Genomic DNA, 18,497 nt, shown 5'->3' with positions numbered 1-18,497 from the left:
GAGAATTAAGTTTTGATTTTAGTTTTAGTTTTTAGGTTTTGATTTTAGTTAAAGATTATTTTAGGTATTTGGTATTGAATCAAGAATACCCCATAACCAATTTTTTGGATACCAAGTGAAGCCCAGAATGTGACGCCCCAGTAATAGGCTTCTAAACAAAAGTCCGAACTCGGAAGCAAAAATTTTGCTCCAAAAAAGAAGTAGACTTCAAAGGCCCTCTTCTCAGTTCAAAGGGAAATATTGTAATTACACGAAAATTGAGGGGACTGTATCGCAATTTGATTTTCTTCTGTATGTTACTCACCCCTTTGGTTCAACTCCACCGCTCTCTCTCAGTCTCACTTCATCATCTTCGGCTCTCTCTCTTTCTACGAATTAGGGTTCATCAAATAACAGGTACGTCAGGGTTTCTCTTTCTCTGCAGATTATCATCCAGTTAAGTCAGAGTTTCTCTTTCCTTGGTTTTCAATTTGGGTCTTAGGATTTCTAGGGTTTTCTAAGAACCAGTATATTTCGTAGTCGTTTTAGTGTAGATTATTACTTATCCGAGTAAGTAATTTGTGAACTGCAAAGGCTGTCATGCAGGTGGACAAGGCACAGATAATGGAGATGACTTCTGAAGAAAATCCGGAGCAACCTGCAGCAGAATATGTTGCCAATGATGATGATCATCAGTACATATACTTTGGGTACACATTACTGCTTCTTTTTTTCGTACCGATTTAAGTGTCTATGCATATTTTATGAATTACGAAATTCCTGTGATTGAGAACCTTATATTGCTATGTGTTCCCTTTATGTTTACTTTTAAGCAAATGATATTGCTTGATGGTGAGGAGTTGGGATTCGGTGCTTGATAGGGTTTGAGGTTCTGATGTCTTAGAGACACAATAGTGCAGTGTCTCAACTAATTGTTAGAGTATCATAGGTGGGTGTCTATTGTCTACTGCCAAATGATTTATTTAGTGTACCTTTTTTTTTGTTGTTGAAATGGAGTGCTTCTGAATGTAGCACCTGATACATACAAGGCTAGCAAACTGCATATCTTGCAGGTTCCTTAGGTTATGTAGTGTTGAAAGACTTGGTATCATTTCTTAACTGCTGGTTGCAAGCTGAACTTTTGTACCCTTCTTTGAAATTTCAGAAGACATGGTTTTTACTTATACCGGGGAACCCAATCTTCTTCTGTTGTAATGATTACTGTATCCACTATCCATGCTTGTCGGTGGTCTTGGTGTTTGTCTCAGATGTGTATCCACAATCATCAAGTGTGCTATATTTTTGAATTTGTAGAGATTCGGAACCGAGGTTTAAGATATCTACTGGTGGTGAGCTTACAGAAATACTGTCAGTCATTGCAGCCACCGGGAAGTTCTGGTATGTAGAATATCACGGCATCTTCAGCTGTCTATTAAGTTCATATAGAGTATATACTTGGAGGAAGTACTTAGTATGTCTATGTTGCCTTTCAGGCATCCCTGGGAGATGTTGCAGATGTTACTATCATTTAAGCTGAAGCAGGTATGGTGAGGTATGCGCAGCATGTTAGTCTCCACTACTAAGCGTCTAGTAATGACTGTTGGTAGTTTTTATAATTAATGTATCTTTCAAGTCATTGGTTTCATAGATACGCTAATTCTTTGTTTCATATTGGCCTCATGAAGGTCCTGTCCGAGTATCCCGAAGCCCAACTAACCAGCGATCAGCAAACTTCTAAATTAGGAGAAACATACCCAGACTTGGTCAAAAGGCTGGATCAAGGTATTTCTAAGATTTCCTTATATATATATTCTTGTTAGTTACGTTAGTTACTTTGTTTAATTGTCTGTAATTTATCGCATATTCTATTCTTGTTGTAATGCAACGTATAAAGAACAAAAACATAGTTAGGCGATCACTACATGTTGGAAAGGGGTTTCTTGCATAATGTAGGCAATCAACTGTGCAAGTCATATATGCGATGCTTCATGGCTCCATGCCCTCGCTGATCGTGATATTGGTTTAACAAGAATTTATTTTTTCAGTATTTTAAAGAACTAAATCATTATCTACGTTTATTGTTTAACAGCACTTCATAGCTTCATAGAAGGTCCTCCGTTTACCCTACAGAGGATTTGTGAGGTAATCATCATACCCATAGTCCCATGCTGAGTTTCTTGTAATATGGAAATCCTGTATGGCTGATAAAAGCCCTTTATATTGTGGATCTGTGTCTGTATTATCCGTTCCCGAGTTTGAATATCCATTACTTTCAGTAAAAGTAAGCAATTTCATGTAGTTTCGCGATTGCCAGTGATGATTTGGTATTTGTTGGTTGGTTTACAATGCTTTGTCCTCTTCTAGTGTTCTGTTTATTATACCTGATTGTCATTGCAATTGAACAGATCTTATTGGCTGCACGAAATATTTACCCTAATCTCTCAAAGCTTGCTCTAGCATTGGAAAAGGTTTGTTGACAAACTTTTCTCTGCAAATGTATACTTTTTTATTTTGTTCAAAAGGAGACTGGCAATACATTTTTAGATTTTGCACTATCCATTTGGTTGAAAGTATTTCCAAATTTCTTATGACAAGTCTTTCTCGCTCACTCTCGAATCTCGATTCTGCTTGAGAAGGTGATAGGGTTACTGGAGTTTTATTTAATATTTCTGCAACAGCAACTGTTGGTTCTACGTATAATTCCACACACTCCTTCGCCAACCCGAATGTTATGATGTTTTGACCTGATGAAACACAATTTCTTGCCCTCGGTAGGATTTAAAAGTTGCATTTTTTTTCTGATTCATGTAGAAGCTTTTGATATGGGAGTAAGTGGAATTTAAAAAAATCAAAACCCTGGTGATTGCTAGTCCACGAAGATACTTCTGTAGGACTGTGTACAAACTCGAGCAGTATGACTGCAGTAGGCCATAGATATAAAGAGAGTTTAATCTATAGCAGCGATGCTATTTATTGGTAGAGCACATTTTCAAATAAATCTCAGTTGAAGAATCTCCTGCCAAGGACAAAAAAACTTTCTTGAACTATGTATGATTTACTTACAATTTTTGTCTTGTCTTGCAGAATCTGTTGGTGACTTCTACTCTGTCTGTTTCTACTAGTACTGATCCCGACCCTATACTAAGCAGAGAAGGGGATGGGCCTATTGCAGTAGTAGCACAGGATGCGGTACCAAAGGGTCAAACAGAGGCCATCCAGAATGGGGTTGGAGGTGACGAGGATGAGGAAATGGCAGATGCAGAGGAGGTTAGTGATGAAGCTAGTAAGAATGGTAACCTCATGGAGATGGCAGAGGAAATAAGCACTGCAACTCCTGAAGCAAGTTCTGACCCGATCACCCCTTCCGAACCATCTAATGACTCATGTCCTTTGATTGACGACCAGCAGCCGACGCAGCAGCCACCACCTCTATCACAACAGTCGCCGCCGCCGCCGCCGCAGCAGCAAGAGCAGATCAATACTGCAAGCTGATTGTATTTGAGTTCTTTAGATGTTACTTATAGTCGGAACTGTTTGTTTAGCAAGTGTTATTCAGATTAATTGAGTTTTCACTATATGCAGGTCGGTATATTCATAATATTCCAAGTCAGAGAGATTCTTATGCACCACTTCGACTGTGAAAGATCTTGTGATTCAATAGTCAATGTATCTAAGTGGTCGATGTTCACTAAAATTGGCTGAATTTGTTTATGACTGTTTTACGATTCTTTGAGCCCATAAATTTCTCGTATTGGATTGCCTAGTTTCAGCCGCTATCACGCCACTCACACATGAGATCATCAGAAAAAAGCCTACTCTGACATACAATTTATACTCACGTTCATGTCTTAATCCCACTCTCTCCGTATTCCAGTAGACCAAAATTTCTTTAAACTATCATGTTTCCCTGCGTTTTGCATTAACTCAGGCCTCACATAGGCCATATAATACTAGTATATCTCTATCATTATTTAGTAAATGTAGTAAATAAAAATACATAAATACAACTCAAAAGCATCAGTACCTCAAAGTCAAAACAACCATCCCGAGCTAGTTTTTCACACTGATTCTTGTTCTTCAGCCATGGCCATTTCCAGTAAGTTATTGGTCTCATATATGTTCTTAATATTCACTACTACTTTTCTACTTACTCTAGTTTCTACTTTTCACTTTAGACCAGTGAGCTCAACAACAGCAACATCAATACCCACAGATCAATTACCACCTCCACCCTCAATTTCTATGTTTCTTAATCCACATAACAAGATTCGAGCTCAATATGGCTTACCTTTTCTTACATGGAATCCAGATATAGCAAGGTATGCTAGAGGGTATGCTCACCAAAGAAGACGAGATTGTGAACTAGTTCATTCGGATACGGATTACGGAGAGAACATCTTCTGGGGACAAGGAAAGAACTGGTCGTTCCAAGATGCAATAAACCAATGGTTTGCCGAGAAATCCTTCTTCAACTACAAAAACAACTCTTGTTTGGCTGACAAAGTGTGTACACATTATACGCAACTTGTTTGGAAGTATACATTGAATGTCGGTTGTGCTAGGATCGGGTGTGATAACGGCGATACTTTCATAACCTGTAATTACGAACCCCATGGCAACATTATCGGTGTAAAGCCATTTTAATTAAACGCTATTCGGTCGATGTAACTTATGCAGGTCTTGAGGTTTTGGCGTTAGGGGGTGCCGGGCCGGATTACCAGTTAAAAGAAATGTTGTACTGTTCATTAATTATTTCCTAGTGAGATCCGGTTTGTTTCCTAGCGGTATGATAAGTTCAATTATCCCACATCTAGATTCGCTAGAATATTACAGTTAATTTATTAATAAGGTGAAAATTAATTTAGGAAAGTATGGCTAGTATATTAGCATTTTTTCTTAATGGTAACCAATTATATCATTAAGTACAATTTGTTGGATAAAAGATGGGCAAATTTATTCCTAACTAGTTGTTGCCGCAGCTGTTGAGTAAAGTTGATCCGTGACCGCTCTATTAGCCAATTCACCCGTCGCCTGATTCGCCTTCCTTAAAGTGTGTGTGATTTCAAATTTGTTTTTTTAAGATGAAACCTATGCTCTGATACCATGTAATAATTATATATCTTTTTACCATCTTATTATATCTTTTTCGGACGTCAAAAAATCAGGCAACCTCATTATTCATTGTTGTTTAGGCTGTTAAGAGCATATACAAATCAGCAAACAAAAGTTGACAAAGTTGAAGCACGCATGATGTAAAACATCTCGTGCTTAAGAGTTTATTATTTTCGGGAGTGTTTTACGATTACAATTATTTATTTTTAGAATTTATCTAATTCAAGATTTTTTTTTCTTCAGAATTCCTTATTTTCCAAGTTGGGATAATTAAAATGATATTATGAATATGAGTTTTAATGTTTTCCATGTAAACAGAAGATAAAGTCCAATGTAGTTTCACACATTATTATTAAATCTACTTTGATTTTCTTTACAACTCTTCTACTTTGCTATCAATTTTCATTATTCACGCTTGCGTTCATATACTTATTAAATCAACTCTCCTACTTTGTGTTCATATAATTTTCAAAATATTTTAGAAAAACGGTTTGCGGTAGTTTAGAAAGTTGATATAACAGTACTTGCTCTGACCATCAACAACCCGAGTTGCTCTAGATGGAAATATGTGTCACGGCCAACAAGGTTCAGAACCGTCATATCTGGCAATATTGATTCAACTATCAATATTTAATTGTTCAACACAGCAATACTCCTCATATTGATTCAGTTATCGATGTTTGAGTAGCAGTATTTCTCATGTTGATTCAGCTATCAACATTCGAGAATTTCATACTAATCTAGCTATCAGTATTTCATTGGTCCATCGACCAACATTTGGTTCTTTAGTCGACCATTGTTTTAATATTATAACCTCTCCTCGTCATTCGACTGACTCATGACACATGGATCGAGAAATATCTTCCGTGATCATTCAGTAATGATTATTTTCATAAGTGCTCAGCGCATCAACATAATGGTTTATGATCGATCCAACAATCTCATCAAACCATATCCAAGTCATTCAACTATCATTACTACTTCAACTAGCATAATGATGTGTCACGGTCATCAATGACCTAATTCAGTTCATAGTCTGCAGAGCATGTCGCTGTTTCAACATTCCATGCTTCATCCATTATAATCTTGAACTCTGACTGTTCAGTTCATAGTTACAGCGCGTTTGGTTCAAGGAATTGGATTCCTGGTAATTTAATTCCGAGGGAATGTGACCAATTCCTTGAACCAAACGGTCCAAACCAACTCCATGTAATTGAGAATTTTGATTCTTAGGAATCCAATTCCCCCCAAAATAATTGATTTCCATTGCAGTGGTCTAGTAGTGCAATGGAATTGGATTCCAAGGTAAAAACAAAAGAAATTGGATTACCTCAACCAAACGCTAATTTTTTGGAATTGAATCCAATTCCATGGAATTCAATTCCGAGAATTGGATTACCCCATAATTGAATTCCTAGGAATCGAATTCTTCCAACCAAACGAGGTGTTAAGACTCATAGTCTTGGGTCAAAGATTGACCATACGTCTGCAAAGCAAACTTTCACATGAGACATCAATTCATGTCACATGGGGGATATCACTAGGGTTTTGATCTGGCGGCCTACAACACGTGCAATGTGAGGCACACCCACAATGAGAATTGTGGTAAGTGTGCTGGCAGTTAAAGGAGAAAATGGAATAGTGGATTGTCGATCAACCAAGTCTTCCGTGCAAAGTGGAAATGGTTTTTGTATGATCTCTCACTTTCCCATTCTTCCACTTCCTTCAACTGTAACCACTTACATGACATTGATGTGTTACAATAAATAGGTTTCTGAACCTATGATTTGATAAGATTAACGAGACTCAACGTAAGCAAACTTACGACAGTCAAAAATTATCAAACGCTTTCAGAAGATTTCTCTCGTTTACACAGAGAATCATCTTCAAAGAAGTTCAACACATCACATCACCAACGGATCAATCTCGATTGATCTCCACACAATATCATCTTCCCTCCCTACAGACCGATCCTTCTCCTCCTCTTGTGACCGAATTGAACCTGGAACGACCATTATTTTGGTTTAGGCCAGGGTCCTACAGATTTGTCTCTTGAACGTGCAGTACATTTTTTTAAAGGTTCAGGCGATTTGCATCTTCGAGCACTTGCTTCAACGAGCACTTTCCTTCTCCACCGTATTTTTACCAGAAAACAAGCATGTCGATTTTTTACCTGCAAACAACAGGTAATAAGCAAAGAATTAGGAACAAAAATAAAAATAAGAGGAATGTTCACTTTCCAAAGCCCCCAAAGAAAACTCCGTTTTTCCTCATAATTCACAATTCCTCTCCCAAGTAGGGTACTTTCTTAGCCAATTTAGCTGTTGAGAAATTTATCTCTCTGAAAGAATGTCCGAAGGAGAACAATACGTTTAGTAAACTACAATATAAAAATTGTGGACCTTAACATGTAAATTCCTTTTGGTAATTTACCACTAAGAATAACATTCTTACTCTGTTGAATAATTGTAAAAGGACAGTTACTATTCCTTCTACAGATCATGTTAGTTTACGGGTGCAACACCAATAGGATCCTCCAGATATTGATACCATCAAAATTAATATTGATGCATTTTTTCTGTAAGAAAACTTAACTGGAGCTATAGGACTAATAGCTAGAGACTTTGGGTAACTGCCTTGGATTCAAAGGAAGGTTCTTCAATGGAGGAATGATACAAGATCAGGAAGTGGAGCAGCTGGAATGTCTTGCCTTACATGAAGCTGTGGAGTGGGCAATCTTGAAGAATTTTGGGAAGGTCATCTTTGAATCAAACAGTGAAACCTTAATTAAATCAATAAACCATGAAACCTCCAATGTTCACGGGTTAAACCAGAATACAGTACTGGCTGTCAAGTTTTTTACTTCACAGTCGAATGAACTATTCTTGTCAATCAGTTAATAGATCTAAGAATGGTGTGGCAGATTTAATAGCTAAAAAAGCTAGAAGAGATGCCACTAGTTTTGAGTTTTCAAATGTTCTCCCGCCTGATATTGATGGCTGGGTTCAGGGTGACCGAGTTATCTGTAACATGAACATCTAATTAATAAAATGCTATTTTGAATCAAAAAAATTGTTATGCACAGACCGAATTATCTTGAAGACCCAATTATCTTGAAGATTGTCAGTCGGGCAAAGGGAAGTTGGTAAGTTCAACTACCAACCGTCCTAAATGAATGGGCAGCACAGACCCAAATGCGGCCACATTCGAGCAGCTAAGCGCTGGCGTATTACTGTTGCCGAGATTATTTTTTCCCCGTGCCTTAATACTGTTTCTGTGGGCCAGTCTTAGCCAGCAAGATTGTAACTTGAAATTGCATTCATCCAAAGTAAGTTAAGACTGTCACCTAACAACATATTAATCTGAACTGAATTTCATTACACGGTATCAAAAATCTGAACAAAAACGCATTTTCTGTGCTCGTTCCTATAGACTTTCTCTAAGAGAAATGGTTCACATTCTTCCATATTTTGATGGTAATGTTACAGCACTGACATAGTTCAGGAATCAGCAAAAACTGCCACTTAAAAAACATTTTGACAATGCACCAAGGAACTTCCTTCGAGGGATGCTGATCTTTTTCAAACAACCCCCCATTGATGAGTAAAGAAAAGAAGACGGACTCCATGAGCACTGGCTATTTTGCAGAATCTTGAAGGGTTTGAAGAATATGCTCTATTCTGTACTTCATGATTGGCTGACCAGATCGTGTCCTCTTGAACATATTCTCCCTCCGCTCTTTCCTCTTAGATTCAACTACTTCTCTCTCTTTGTTCCTCGCTAGTAACATTGCCTCCTTTTCTGCCTTTGCCTTCTCTTCCTCCTCATGCTTCTTCTCATAAACCTCTTTCAAGCTCTGATAGTGTCCCTTGTTTTGCTTATAATTCATCTTCCTACTTGTTCCAGCTTCTTCATCGTCCTGTAGTAGCACCATTGCAGAACAATTAGTCACTCCAGACCACTAACTCAACCGAGAAAATAACTGTTTTAAGAAACCCTAGATCTATCCGCAATATATTTTTAACTAAGAGCATCAACTGAGGAAGCAGTAATGTATAGACTGTAAAGCGGCAAGTGGCAACAAGGCTTAAAATATATAACTAATTCAAGCAATCAAACCTGCTGGAGTTTCGTAGTAGTCTCTTTAGAAATGTGATCGTGTTGTACATTTTGTTGCTTCAGAGATTTCTTGTATTTGTTCACACATTTGGCATTCTTATAAAACTCCCTTTGCTTCTCTGCACAGAATGACAAAGTTATTGGTCAAGAAATACACAAGAATTAGCACATCTGCATGGCTCGTGTTCATTTTCAAGAACCTGTTAGAGCTTTTGATCTATGTGCACTAATTTTCAAGAACCTGTTAGAGCTCAAACAGATTCAATGCCTTACTCAATTGAATTCAGTTATTGGTGTCCTTATTAACATTTATACTCAAATCCGTAAATTCAAAACCCCATCTCCAGACATAATTTAATCAAAGCTCTCATCGTCAACCTAATTTTGCATGTATCCTGAGAATATACTTTTAACTCAAATCTAGTTTAATTTGATATTTTCTCATCGATTCAGAGTTATAAAAACCAAACAAATCCCTAGAAACAACATACAGATGGAAAATATAATGCGAAACGAAAACGAGGGTTTTTCAAAGAGAAACTTACTTATAAGGGAAGGATTATATCCATCGATCTTGGATTTTGCATTGGCAAAAGCTTCAAGAGATAAACCTTTACCTCCTAATCTCTTTTTTTGGTTGAAATTCTTTCTCTTTCCATCTTTTGATTGTTGGTTCTTCATTTGCGAAACTCAAAGCTAAAGGAATAAGGAAAAAGGATCTTTTAAAGTCGAGTACGAGAAGAAGAAAAAGTAGCTCAAATTTGAAGATGTTACGGATAAAAAAAAACCTAATTTGAAGATGAATGAGGAACAAAGTCTTTACACCTGTGATATACGTTTCTGCAAGTGGCCCGCACCCCGAAGCTGCTAGGTATACATCAAAATTATACCCAACTTTTTACACCATTACGTGTCATTCATATCCACCGTAGATTTCATCTTTACCCTAACCAACCAGAAAAAACAGGGGATACATTTTAAAAATGAGCAAATAATAACTTGACACATAGCGGTGTAAGATTTTTGGTGTATACATAGCATTTTCGCGCTCACCCCTCAGTGTCCCCTTTTTGTGAGCCTGCTCTGGTCTTTTAGGGATGTTTCAATTGGGTCAATGAGATAGGTGATGTCTTTGGCCGGTTCTTATGCAGTATGCACCATGTGGTCCATGTTATGAAAATGGTTCATCATTATAATTTTTATCGGCATGTTTAAAGTGTCAATGATAGAGTTTTTATCGCTGGGATTTTATCTATTTCGCCCGATGGAAAGTCTATCGCCATCGATTACTTCTCTGTATAGGTGATTTTCAAACTTAATTATTATACCCAAATTCTTACACAAAAGTTTCTCTCTTTCACTTTTCTCAATTTTAAACATTTTTTTCAAAAAAATTTAAATGGCAGAATTTTATAACCAACTTGATTTGCCAACTTAACTAGATTTTTCTAGAGTAGTACTTCAAGCTACTGTTAAAAAATATGTGATAGTTATAAAGAAATAGGTAAAAAGAGCAAAGAAGTCTTCAAGTTTTGGAGATTAACCAAGCCAATCCTGCAGCTACAAGGCAAAGAAGAGCTCAAGCCAAGGAAAATCAAGGGAAAGACAAAGGAAATTTGAAAGTTAACCATACTAGTACGAAGAAAGGAAAATCCCCTCAAGAACGTATTGAATGGAAGTTAATTCAAATGAAGAAAACCAGGACGTCAAAGATTGCCAAAGATTTTTATTGAAGTCTTTATTTAAGTTTTTGTTATCCAAATTTATATCTTGTAAAATGGCGTAGTATTATGTAAAAAGGCGTAATATTATTAATGAATTCGAAAATTTGACTTAAAACAAGAATTATTGTTGAACATTGGCCTTACATTTTTAATCCATCTACTTAATTAAAACTTACATTTAATTAAAAAAATAAGAAAATTTAAAACTTTCATCCATCCTAAAGTTGAGAATTAAGAAATTAACTAAAACTTTACTAAAAATAACAAGACTGGATTATATTTGGGCTACACTTTTAAGATCTCACAACAACTTCCATATTGAAAGTTTTTTTCTGTTCATGTGGAACCACTTCATCCGACATCTTTTTTCAAGGTCTATCAGACTTTCACCACTTCTTATGTTTCGACGTGCTCGCATTAACGCAACAACATGTGATGTTACTTGGCAATTGATTTGTAGGAAGTGACCGCTCAACATAATTGCATCATGGTTATTGGAGTTCATTGTTTCTTCTTGACTGAAATATGTTTTTCCACAAACTATTACCCTATTGCTGTGTACTATTGATACAATCTTGGGTCAAATAAAACATTCAACTTCAGCGACAATAAATTTTGCAGCCCGGTTTTTTATTCGATATTGCACACTGGCTCAATCAACAAATCTTTGATTTTCGGCGGCATTTTATTTTTCTATGGACCCAGCCGTGGTAGAATTCATACTATGAAAAAATAAAAGATTTTTTAAAGGTATGGAATAGGTGAAAAATTATGAGAAGTATGGAAGAGGTGTGAGTTGAAATGAGTTTGAAATTGAGTATTTATAAATGGATGAAATTGTGACCTTTGGATGATGAACCATAGAGCGACGATCTTAGCGCCGAGCGATAGTCCCCATATCGCTGGAGTTATAATGGCCATCGAGCAATATAGAGACCATAGAGCGATAGAGTCTCCATAGCTCGATAGATTCTCTATTACAGCTGGCTAACTTTAAATATGCCATTTAGCAAGTTATGTTTGCCACTTTGTCCTTCCCATAATAGGTGCAAAGTGGCAAACTTGCGTAAAATCTCTATGCATAAAAACCGGCCTTAGTAGCCGAAAAATGATTTTTTTTTCCTCACAATTAATTATGATAATTTAATTACTTTCTAATCATTAAATTATCTTTTTTTCTAGGTATTTTATTATACATGAAACATCAATTGTAGTTGTTAGAGCATAGCTCAGTTGAACCCACCAAGCGTTGATATGTCAAGTTTGGTTGTCATATTTTAGTGAACCAAAACTCATTTAAAGAGTCGATTGATTATTTACTAGAGTCAACTTCGTATAGGTTAGCTTGAAAGTATTAGGATATGAGACATTACAAGTAATTACGTGAAGACTTGAAGAATGTGAAGAAGTAAGGAGCTACAACGACGACATCATCCTTCCACTTGCAGTTAGTAATATTTGACTTGAACTGTTTCATTCCCTAACGTATCTTTCAAATCGTGCATATTGAAAACATAACTGCGAAGCTGTGAACGATTATACTCTAGTTAGACATAATATTAAGGAATACAATACGAAGTATAAAGCTTATCTTCTGAACTTTGTATATAAGACATCGACATAATCGTATGAATGCTATTGTGATTATGTATGGGTATGGGTGAAGATTTTTTCCTAGGAAACAATGTTTTACATCAGTTTGAAGGAAGTACAATTCATAAACTTGTTTTATGAATCGAAAGGGAAATTGCTAAGCTTATTGGTATTTTTATTCATTTCAAACCTTTGGATTACCAATATGTGTGTTTAGTATAACTCATGACTTGCTTATGTTCTTGGTAAAACTATTCACAAGGCCTGACTTATGTATTGGTATGACTTTTATTAGTGAAACCGATCTTAAGTAATCACCTGAGATGGTATGATCAATTTGTTGTAATTGGTATGACCAACTCTAGATATTGGGGGACCGACCCTAGTAAGAGGTGCAACCGATCACAAAACGGGAGATCCTTGTAAGAGGTGCAACAAGTTTTTAATTATCGGGAACCGATCCTATGAACATGTGCAACACGTTTTTTAGTTATTGGGAACCGATCCTATGAACATGTGCAATAAATAAAAGTTAGATACCATATATATGTGGGAACCGATCCTAGTACCTAGTCAACCAAGTTTTGGTAACTAGCGTGACTAATTCTAGTACCCACATGGAGGTAGAACCGAAACTTGTTTTGGTTGAACCGTGAAACCCATGATTTGTGATTTGATAGGATAATCAATCACATAGTTCTTGGAAGTCAGATGAACCAATTCTAAACTTGTTTGGAAGTGTGGCAAATCGATTCCAAGATTGTAAATATGAAAAAGGATTTACAAAGTAAAGATGTCGACATACTTTGAACATGTGCGGTAACTCTTATCATATTGTTCAAAGATATTCCTTAATAGCTAAAGGAGAATTCCGAATCCAAATAAATTGAGAATCTTTTAATTAAGATTTTTAGTTTTATATGCTTTTAATTTCCAGCAATTAAAATACATATCTTTATAAAATAAAAATTAGTAATGTGCATTTACTAGTTGGAGATTTTCTACTGAGATTTCGGTCATTAATTGGACAGAGCATTTCCAGGAATTATGAAAACCGATTTTGTGTTTATTGCATATATTTGAGAATATTCGGTTTTGGAAATTTCTTGGTGTCCAAACTTCCTTGGTCTATAAATATTGAAGCTTGCATTTCAAGAAAACTAATCTTCAGAGCCAGCAAAACTACCTAGTTGTGTTTTTACTGGTGGAGCCGCCTATTCGGAGAGGAAAGTAACCTAATTAGGCGAAATCTCTTACGGCTGCTCGGTTTAAAGACTTCTTTGGGATTGAGAAGCTCTATTAGTACCGTTGGTGTGAAACTAGATAATTGCAGTTTATTAGTTTTCGATTGATTTGATTGACTAACGGTTATTGAACTTTGATTGCACCTAGTTTGTTTATTCTTGAGAATCTTCTCTTCTGATATAAGATTCAGTCAAACTAGATCGAAGTTCGATGGAGATCTTTAGACTGTTTGTAGTTCTAAAGACGTCTTGTGATAATCAATCGTTAACAGACTTTGTTCTGTGTGTGATTAATCACAAGTGATTCAGTTGATTGTGTGCAGGTGTTTATTGAAGAACAAAGAAGATTTGAAGACAAAGAAGATATTTGGGTTCATAATCTTTGGTGTGCACAATACTTGTTTTGGCTGGAAAAGGATCCAACTATAATCGGTTTATCTTTGTGATAGATTTGATTAATTAGTTGAGTGGATCGACATCAATATAATTCTTTGTGATTCAAAGTATTGATTGCAAAATCTTGACAATTATTTTGGTAATTGTTATTGGATAGATCTAAGGACCCGACAAAGGAGTTTATTGGGATAAACGGAAGAGCTTTTTGTGAAACTCATATCACTTGGTTGAAAAGAGTTGTTACCAAACAGATTTGTTATTCCTTTACTGTTTGGGATAAGAACCAAAGGAATCGTTCCAAGTGCGTGACTTATTACAAGTTGGAGGCGCAAGGATACTGACGGAAATAGGTGAACTATAGGTTTAGTTGCTTGGTCTCAACTATACGAAGTTAGTTTAGATTTTTTATAGCGGCTTAATCATGAGAGTATTCAATTCTGATAAGGTCCCGGGGTTTTTCTGCATTGCGGTTTCCTCGTTAACAAAATCTTGTTATGCCAGTTACTTTTAATTTCTGCATTATAATTGTTTTATTATAATTAAAGTAAATTGCACTTTGTACGTTAAAAGACACTTGATATTGATCCCATTGGTTTCGGTTATTTCCGTACCTTTTATCAAGTGATCACTTTGTTGTTGTATTGTCTCGATTCCATATCCATAGACAATCACACAAAGTGTATTGGTTTTCTCCAATTGCCTTTGATATTTAATTCACGAGTTAGGCCAGTTCGGACCAACCCTATATCAAGTGGACACTGTGTTGAAATAATCCTTGAGTGATTGTATCTCCAAGAGGTTTATACAAAGTGGGTCTTGTATAAGTTGTGATCAAAATACAGTCAAACCTCGATAAATGAATTCCTTCGGGACCAAGAAAAAATATTCGTTTAGCGGGGTTATTTATTTATCGATAAATGAATATTTTATTCATTTTCGACAAACGAATATTTAATCATTTAGATAATATTAATGTTCTAAGGAAAAGGGGTGTCTATGATAGACAAAGGACGGACGAGATCAATCGGGACTTGGACGACAGAGATCTTGCCTCGGCCCGAAAAATAAGACTTTGCCGGACACTAGCTAACCGTGAAGAATTTTTCCGAAAAGTTAGGAGTGAAGAAGAACTTGATGGCGTTGGTCGCATATGATCAATGGTATAGATTGAGCAGTGTTTTAGAGTATAGATTGAGCAGTGTTCTAGAGTTTCAATGGGATTAGAAGAGAATGGTTATTTTCAAAAAATTTGTAGGTATTGGACGGAAACAAGAAACGAGAAATACGGGGGGAAAAATGAACTGTTGTCGTTGAAGATTATGATGAACGGAGTGGGTTAAACTGTTAAGGAAGATATTTTCAATTCTGTGATGATTTTTTTTATAGGAATTCTGTGATGAATTAGAAGTTGGAGGAAAGAAGATTTGATTTTGGAGTGATTTAGAGTTTGAATTATATATGTTAGAAGACTTGGGTTGCTATCTTATTTTGAAGATTTGAGTTTCCACCAAGGCAGCAAGTTTTTATTGTATCTATAAGCTCCAGCAAGAAGACACAATTGACCGCACATACTAATTCTCAAGAGACGAGCTTTGCTCCTCTCCAAAACCCATCATTAGCAGTTGTATTCAGTTCGCAGTCATCATGTTTTTTACCTGCATACAACCATCACCACTCGATCCACCACCATACCACAACCAGTTCAACACCATCAGCGCTACATCCGTCTATATTCACCTGCAACAGTTCAGTCCATCAGTTGCAGTTCAGTCCATCTCCACCGGCTCGCTGCAACTAACACAAGTAAGCACCTGAATCAGCGTGTTCCTCAACTGTCCATCCCACTACCACCAGCTGCCTGGGTTATTGGTTTTGGTTTACATTATTGTTGTTGTTCTAGGTGGTTTCGCCTTCATCCCCACCTTCAACAAAACAGTCAATGTATGATCTTTGCATGTATCAATTCTTCTTATTTTATACAAACATGTTTTTTTTTATAGAAATCGACGATATGTCTCTGTGTTGCATATTAAGGGATGTAGAAGTTATGAAAATATATTCAAAAACGCTGAGAATAACTCCTGTACAGCTAATTGCATCAGTGGGACAGTCGCAGTACCATCCTATGCTCGGATTAGGTCACCTACCTACAAGAACTGTCTTTTCCTTGATAGATCAGAGGGTTTTTCACGAAAAACAGAACAAATTTGGAAGATACTCTGAGAGTAGATAGTAACTCCCGTTTAGATGATTTTACCAAGAGTAGTGGTAATACCATTCAACTCTGGCAATTGGTTAGTATAAACTATTTGAACAAGAGGTATAACAGGTATAACTATCAAATGCGCAATTGTTATCCAAGTTAAAAGAAAAAAAGAAAAAATGGTTTGTTTTCAGATTGGTGTGCAAGAGATTATGTCATGCCCGACCAAAGCTAACTTTAACCATGCTTGGACTCGACCAAAATTAACCTTAACCTAATCAGAGATTATGTCACCCAACCAAAGTTAACTTACGGTAGCCCGGGCAATCCTGGAAGCCGACTACCAACTACCAAGAAAAGGTTGAGCCCGGCCGTAGGCCGAGTGATACCTAGTTTACTTTATTAAAAAGTTAAATTGTATAGGAGAAGATGTACAAATATATGTAAGGGGTAATGGATTGAGTCAGTAATGAATTATGAGAATGATCCCGAACCAGATGATAGTAGCATCGTACCAAATGTGTCATCTAAAAATGCCTTTCAAGGGATGGTCATTTAAAAAAATTACTTGCTACAACACGAGCAAAATATTTCAGAAATTGTGCAAGCATTGCATAAAATTAAGGATGCGGTGCATTTTGGTTTGGGTGGAAGAAAAAGACCATCAATCATAAATGATTTTTTTTTGAGTTTATTCCTACTGTTGATGGTGGTTTTTAGCTTAGGGTTAAAATCGTAAATACGTACAACTGACATGACGTCACTATGACCATTAGCACATTTATTGAATCGATAAGCATGCCTACGTAAGAATTACCAGGGTACCTTTTTTTTATGTGTCATGTTCCATGGCAGAATCCTTAACATTGACCGACATCATATATGCCAAACCCTAATTCTCATGTTACCGCGCCAAGGCATGCCAACCATGCCAACCGAACCACTGTTCCAATGGTAAACCATGCCAGCCACATCTCCGCGCCAAGGCATGCCAACCATGCCAGCCGCACCACTGTGCCAATGGCAAACCATGCCAGCCACATCTCCGCACCAAGGCATGCTAACCATGCCAGCCGCACCACTGTGCCAATGGCAAACCATGCCAGCCACATCTCCGCGCCAAGGCATGCCAACCATGCCAGCCGCACCACTGTGCCAATGGCAAATCATGCCAGCCACATCTCCACGCCAAGGCATGCCAACCATGCCAGCTGCACCACTGTGCCAATGGCAAACCATGTAAGCCACATCTCCGCGCCAAGGCATGCCAACAATGCTTGCCGCACCATGCGCCAATGGCATGCCAAACCCTTGGACCCACCATGCCAAGCCAACCACACCTTGCCTTGGCCCAAACCATGCTAGCCGCACCATGCGCCAATGGCATGCCAAACCCTTGGCCCCATCATGCCAAGCCAACCGCACCTTGCCTTGGCCCCAACCATGCTAGCCGTGCCATGCGCCAATGGCATGCCAAACCGTTGGCCCCGCCATGCCAAGCCAACCGCACCTTGCCTTGGCCCCACCATGCAAAGTCGTCTGTACCAAACCCTTAGCCACACTATGCCAAGCCATCCGCGCCATTGGCCTTGGCCCCACCATGCCGACCTTCCCCATGCGGCTACCAAAACGAAGGCGTGCGACGATCAATGACCACCCTTCCATCCTGGATGCAAATCCTAGCCGCCCAAGGTCGCCAAACAACGCATGGTAACCTTTGGCCCAAAACCCTAGTTTTGGCCACGCCAAACCGCGCCAAGGCATGCCATGCCACATGCGCCAATGGCATGCCAACCACCTTGCCGCGCCACACCATGCCGGCCTTCCTTATGCGGCTAACAAAACGAAGGCGTGCGACGATCAACGACCACCATTCCATCCTAGATGCAAATCCTAGCCGTCCAAGGTCGCCAAACAACGCATGGTAACCTTTGGCCCAAAACCCTAGTTTTGGCCACGCCAAACCGCGCCAAGGCATTCCATGCCACATGTGCCAATGGCATGCCAACTACCTTGCCGCACCATACCATGTTGGCCTTCCCTATGCGGCTACCAAAACGAAGGCGTGCGAAGATCAACGGCCACCCTTCCATTTGGATGCAAATCCTAGCCGTCCAAGGTCGCCAA

The 18,497-nt window shown here is 37.8% G+C and overlaps 2 protein-coding genes across 3 annotated transcripts; one reads left to right on the top strand and one right to left on the bottom strand.

Annotated features, from left to right (window-relative positions):
- The first annotated feature begins 258 nt into the window (after positions 1-258).
- On the top strand, positions 259-3,710 carry LOC113349601 (serine/threonine-protein phosphatase 4 regulatory subunit 2-like). 2 transcript variants are annotated; one of them, XM_026593588.1, is made up of 8 exons: positions 259-396; positions 586-689; positions 1,294-1,377; positions 1,473-1,521; positions 1,665-1,761; positions 2,069-2,121; positions 2,385-2,447; positions 3,064-3,710. In XM_026593588.1, exons 2-8 carry the CDS (start codon positions 604-606, stop codon positions 3,469-3,471), a joined length of 840 nt encoding a protein of 279 aa, XP_026449373.1. In that variant the 5' UTR covers positions 259-396; positions 586-603; the 3' UTR covers positions 3,472-3,710. The 2 variants fall into 2 exon arrangements, with proteins under 2 accessions (XP_026449373.1, XP_026449372.1); XM_026593587.1 differs by having other exon boundaries at positions 574-689.
- A 4,710-nt stretch (positions 3,711-8,420) lies between these two features.
- LOC113354217 (stress response protein nst1-like) lies at positions 8,421-10,027 on the bottom strand. The gene is made up of 3 exons (XM_026597616.1): positions 9,756-10,027; positions 9,211-9,329; positions 8,421-9,010 (listed from the first exon to the last, which is right to left on the bottom strand). Exons 1-3 carry the CDS (start codon positions 9,889-9,891, stop codon positions 8,729-8,731), a joined length of 537 nt encoding a protein of 178 aa, XP_026453401.1. The 5' UTR covers positions 9,892-10,027; the 3' UTR covers positions 8,421-8,728.
- Positions 10,028-18,497: the final 8,470 nt, after the last annotated feature.

Source organism: Papaver somniferum, chromosome 2 (assembly GCF_003573695.1).
Source record: "Papaver somniferum cultivar HN1 chromosome 2, ASM357369v1, whole genome shotgun sequence".
Classification (NCBI taxonomy): Eukaryota; Viridiplantae; Streptophyta; class Magnoliopsida; order Ranunculales; family Papaveraceae; genus Papaver; species Papaver somniferum.
The sequence above is the reverse complement of the archived record's forward strand: the minus strand, read 5'-3'. Positions and strand labels throughout refer to the sequence as shown.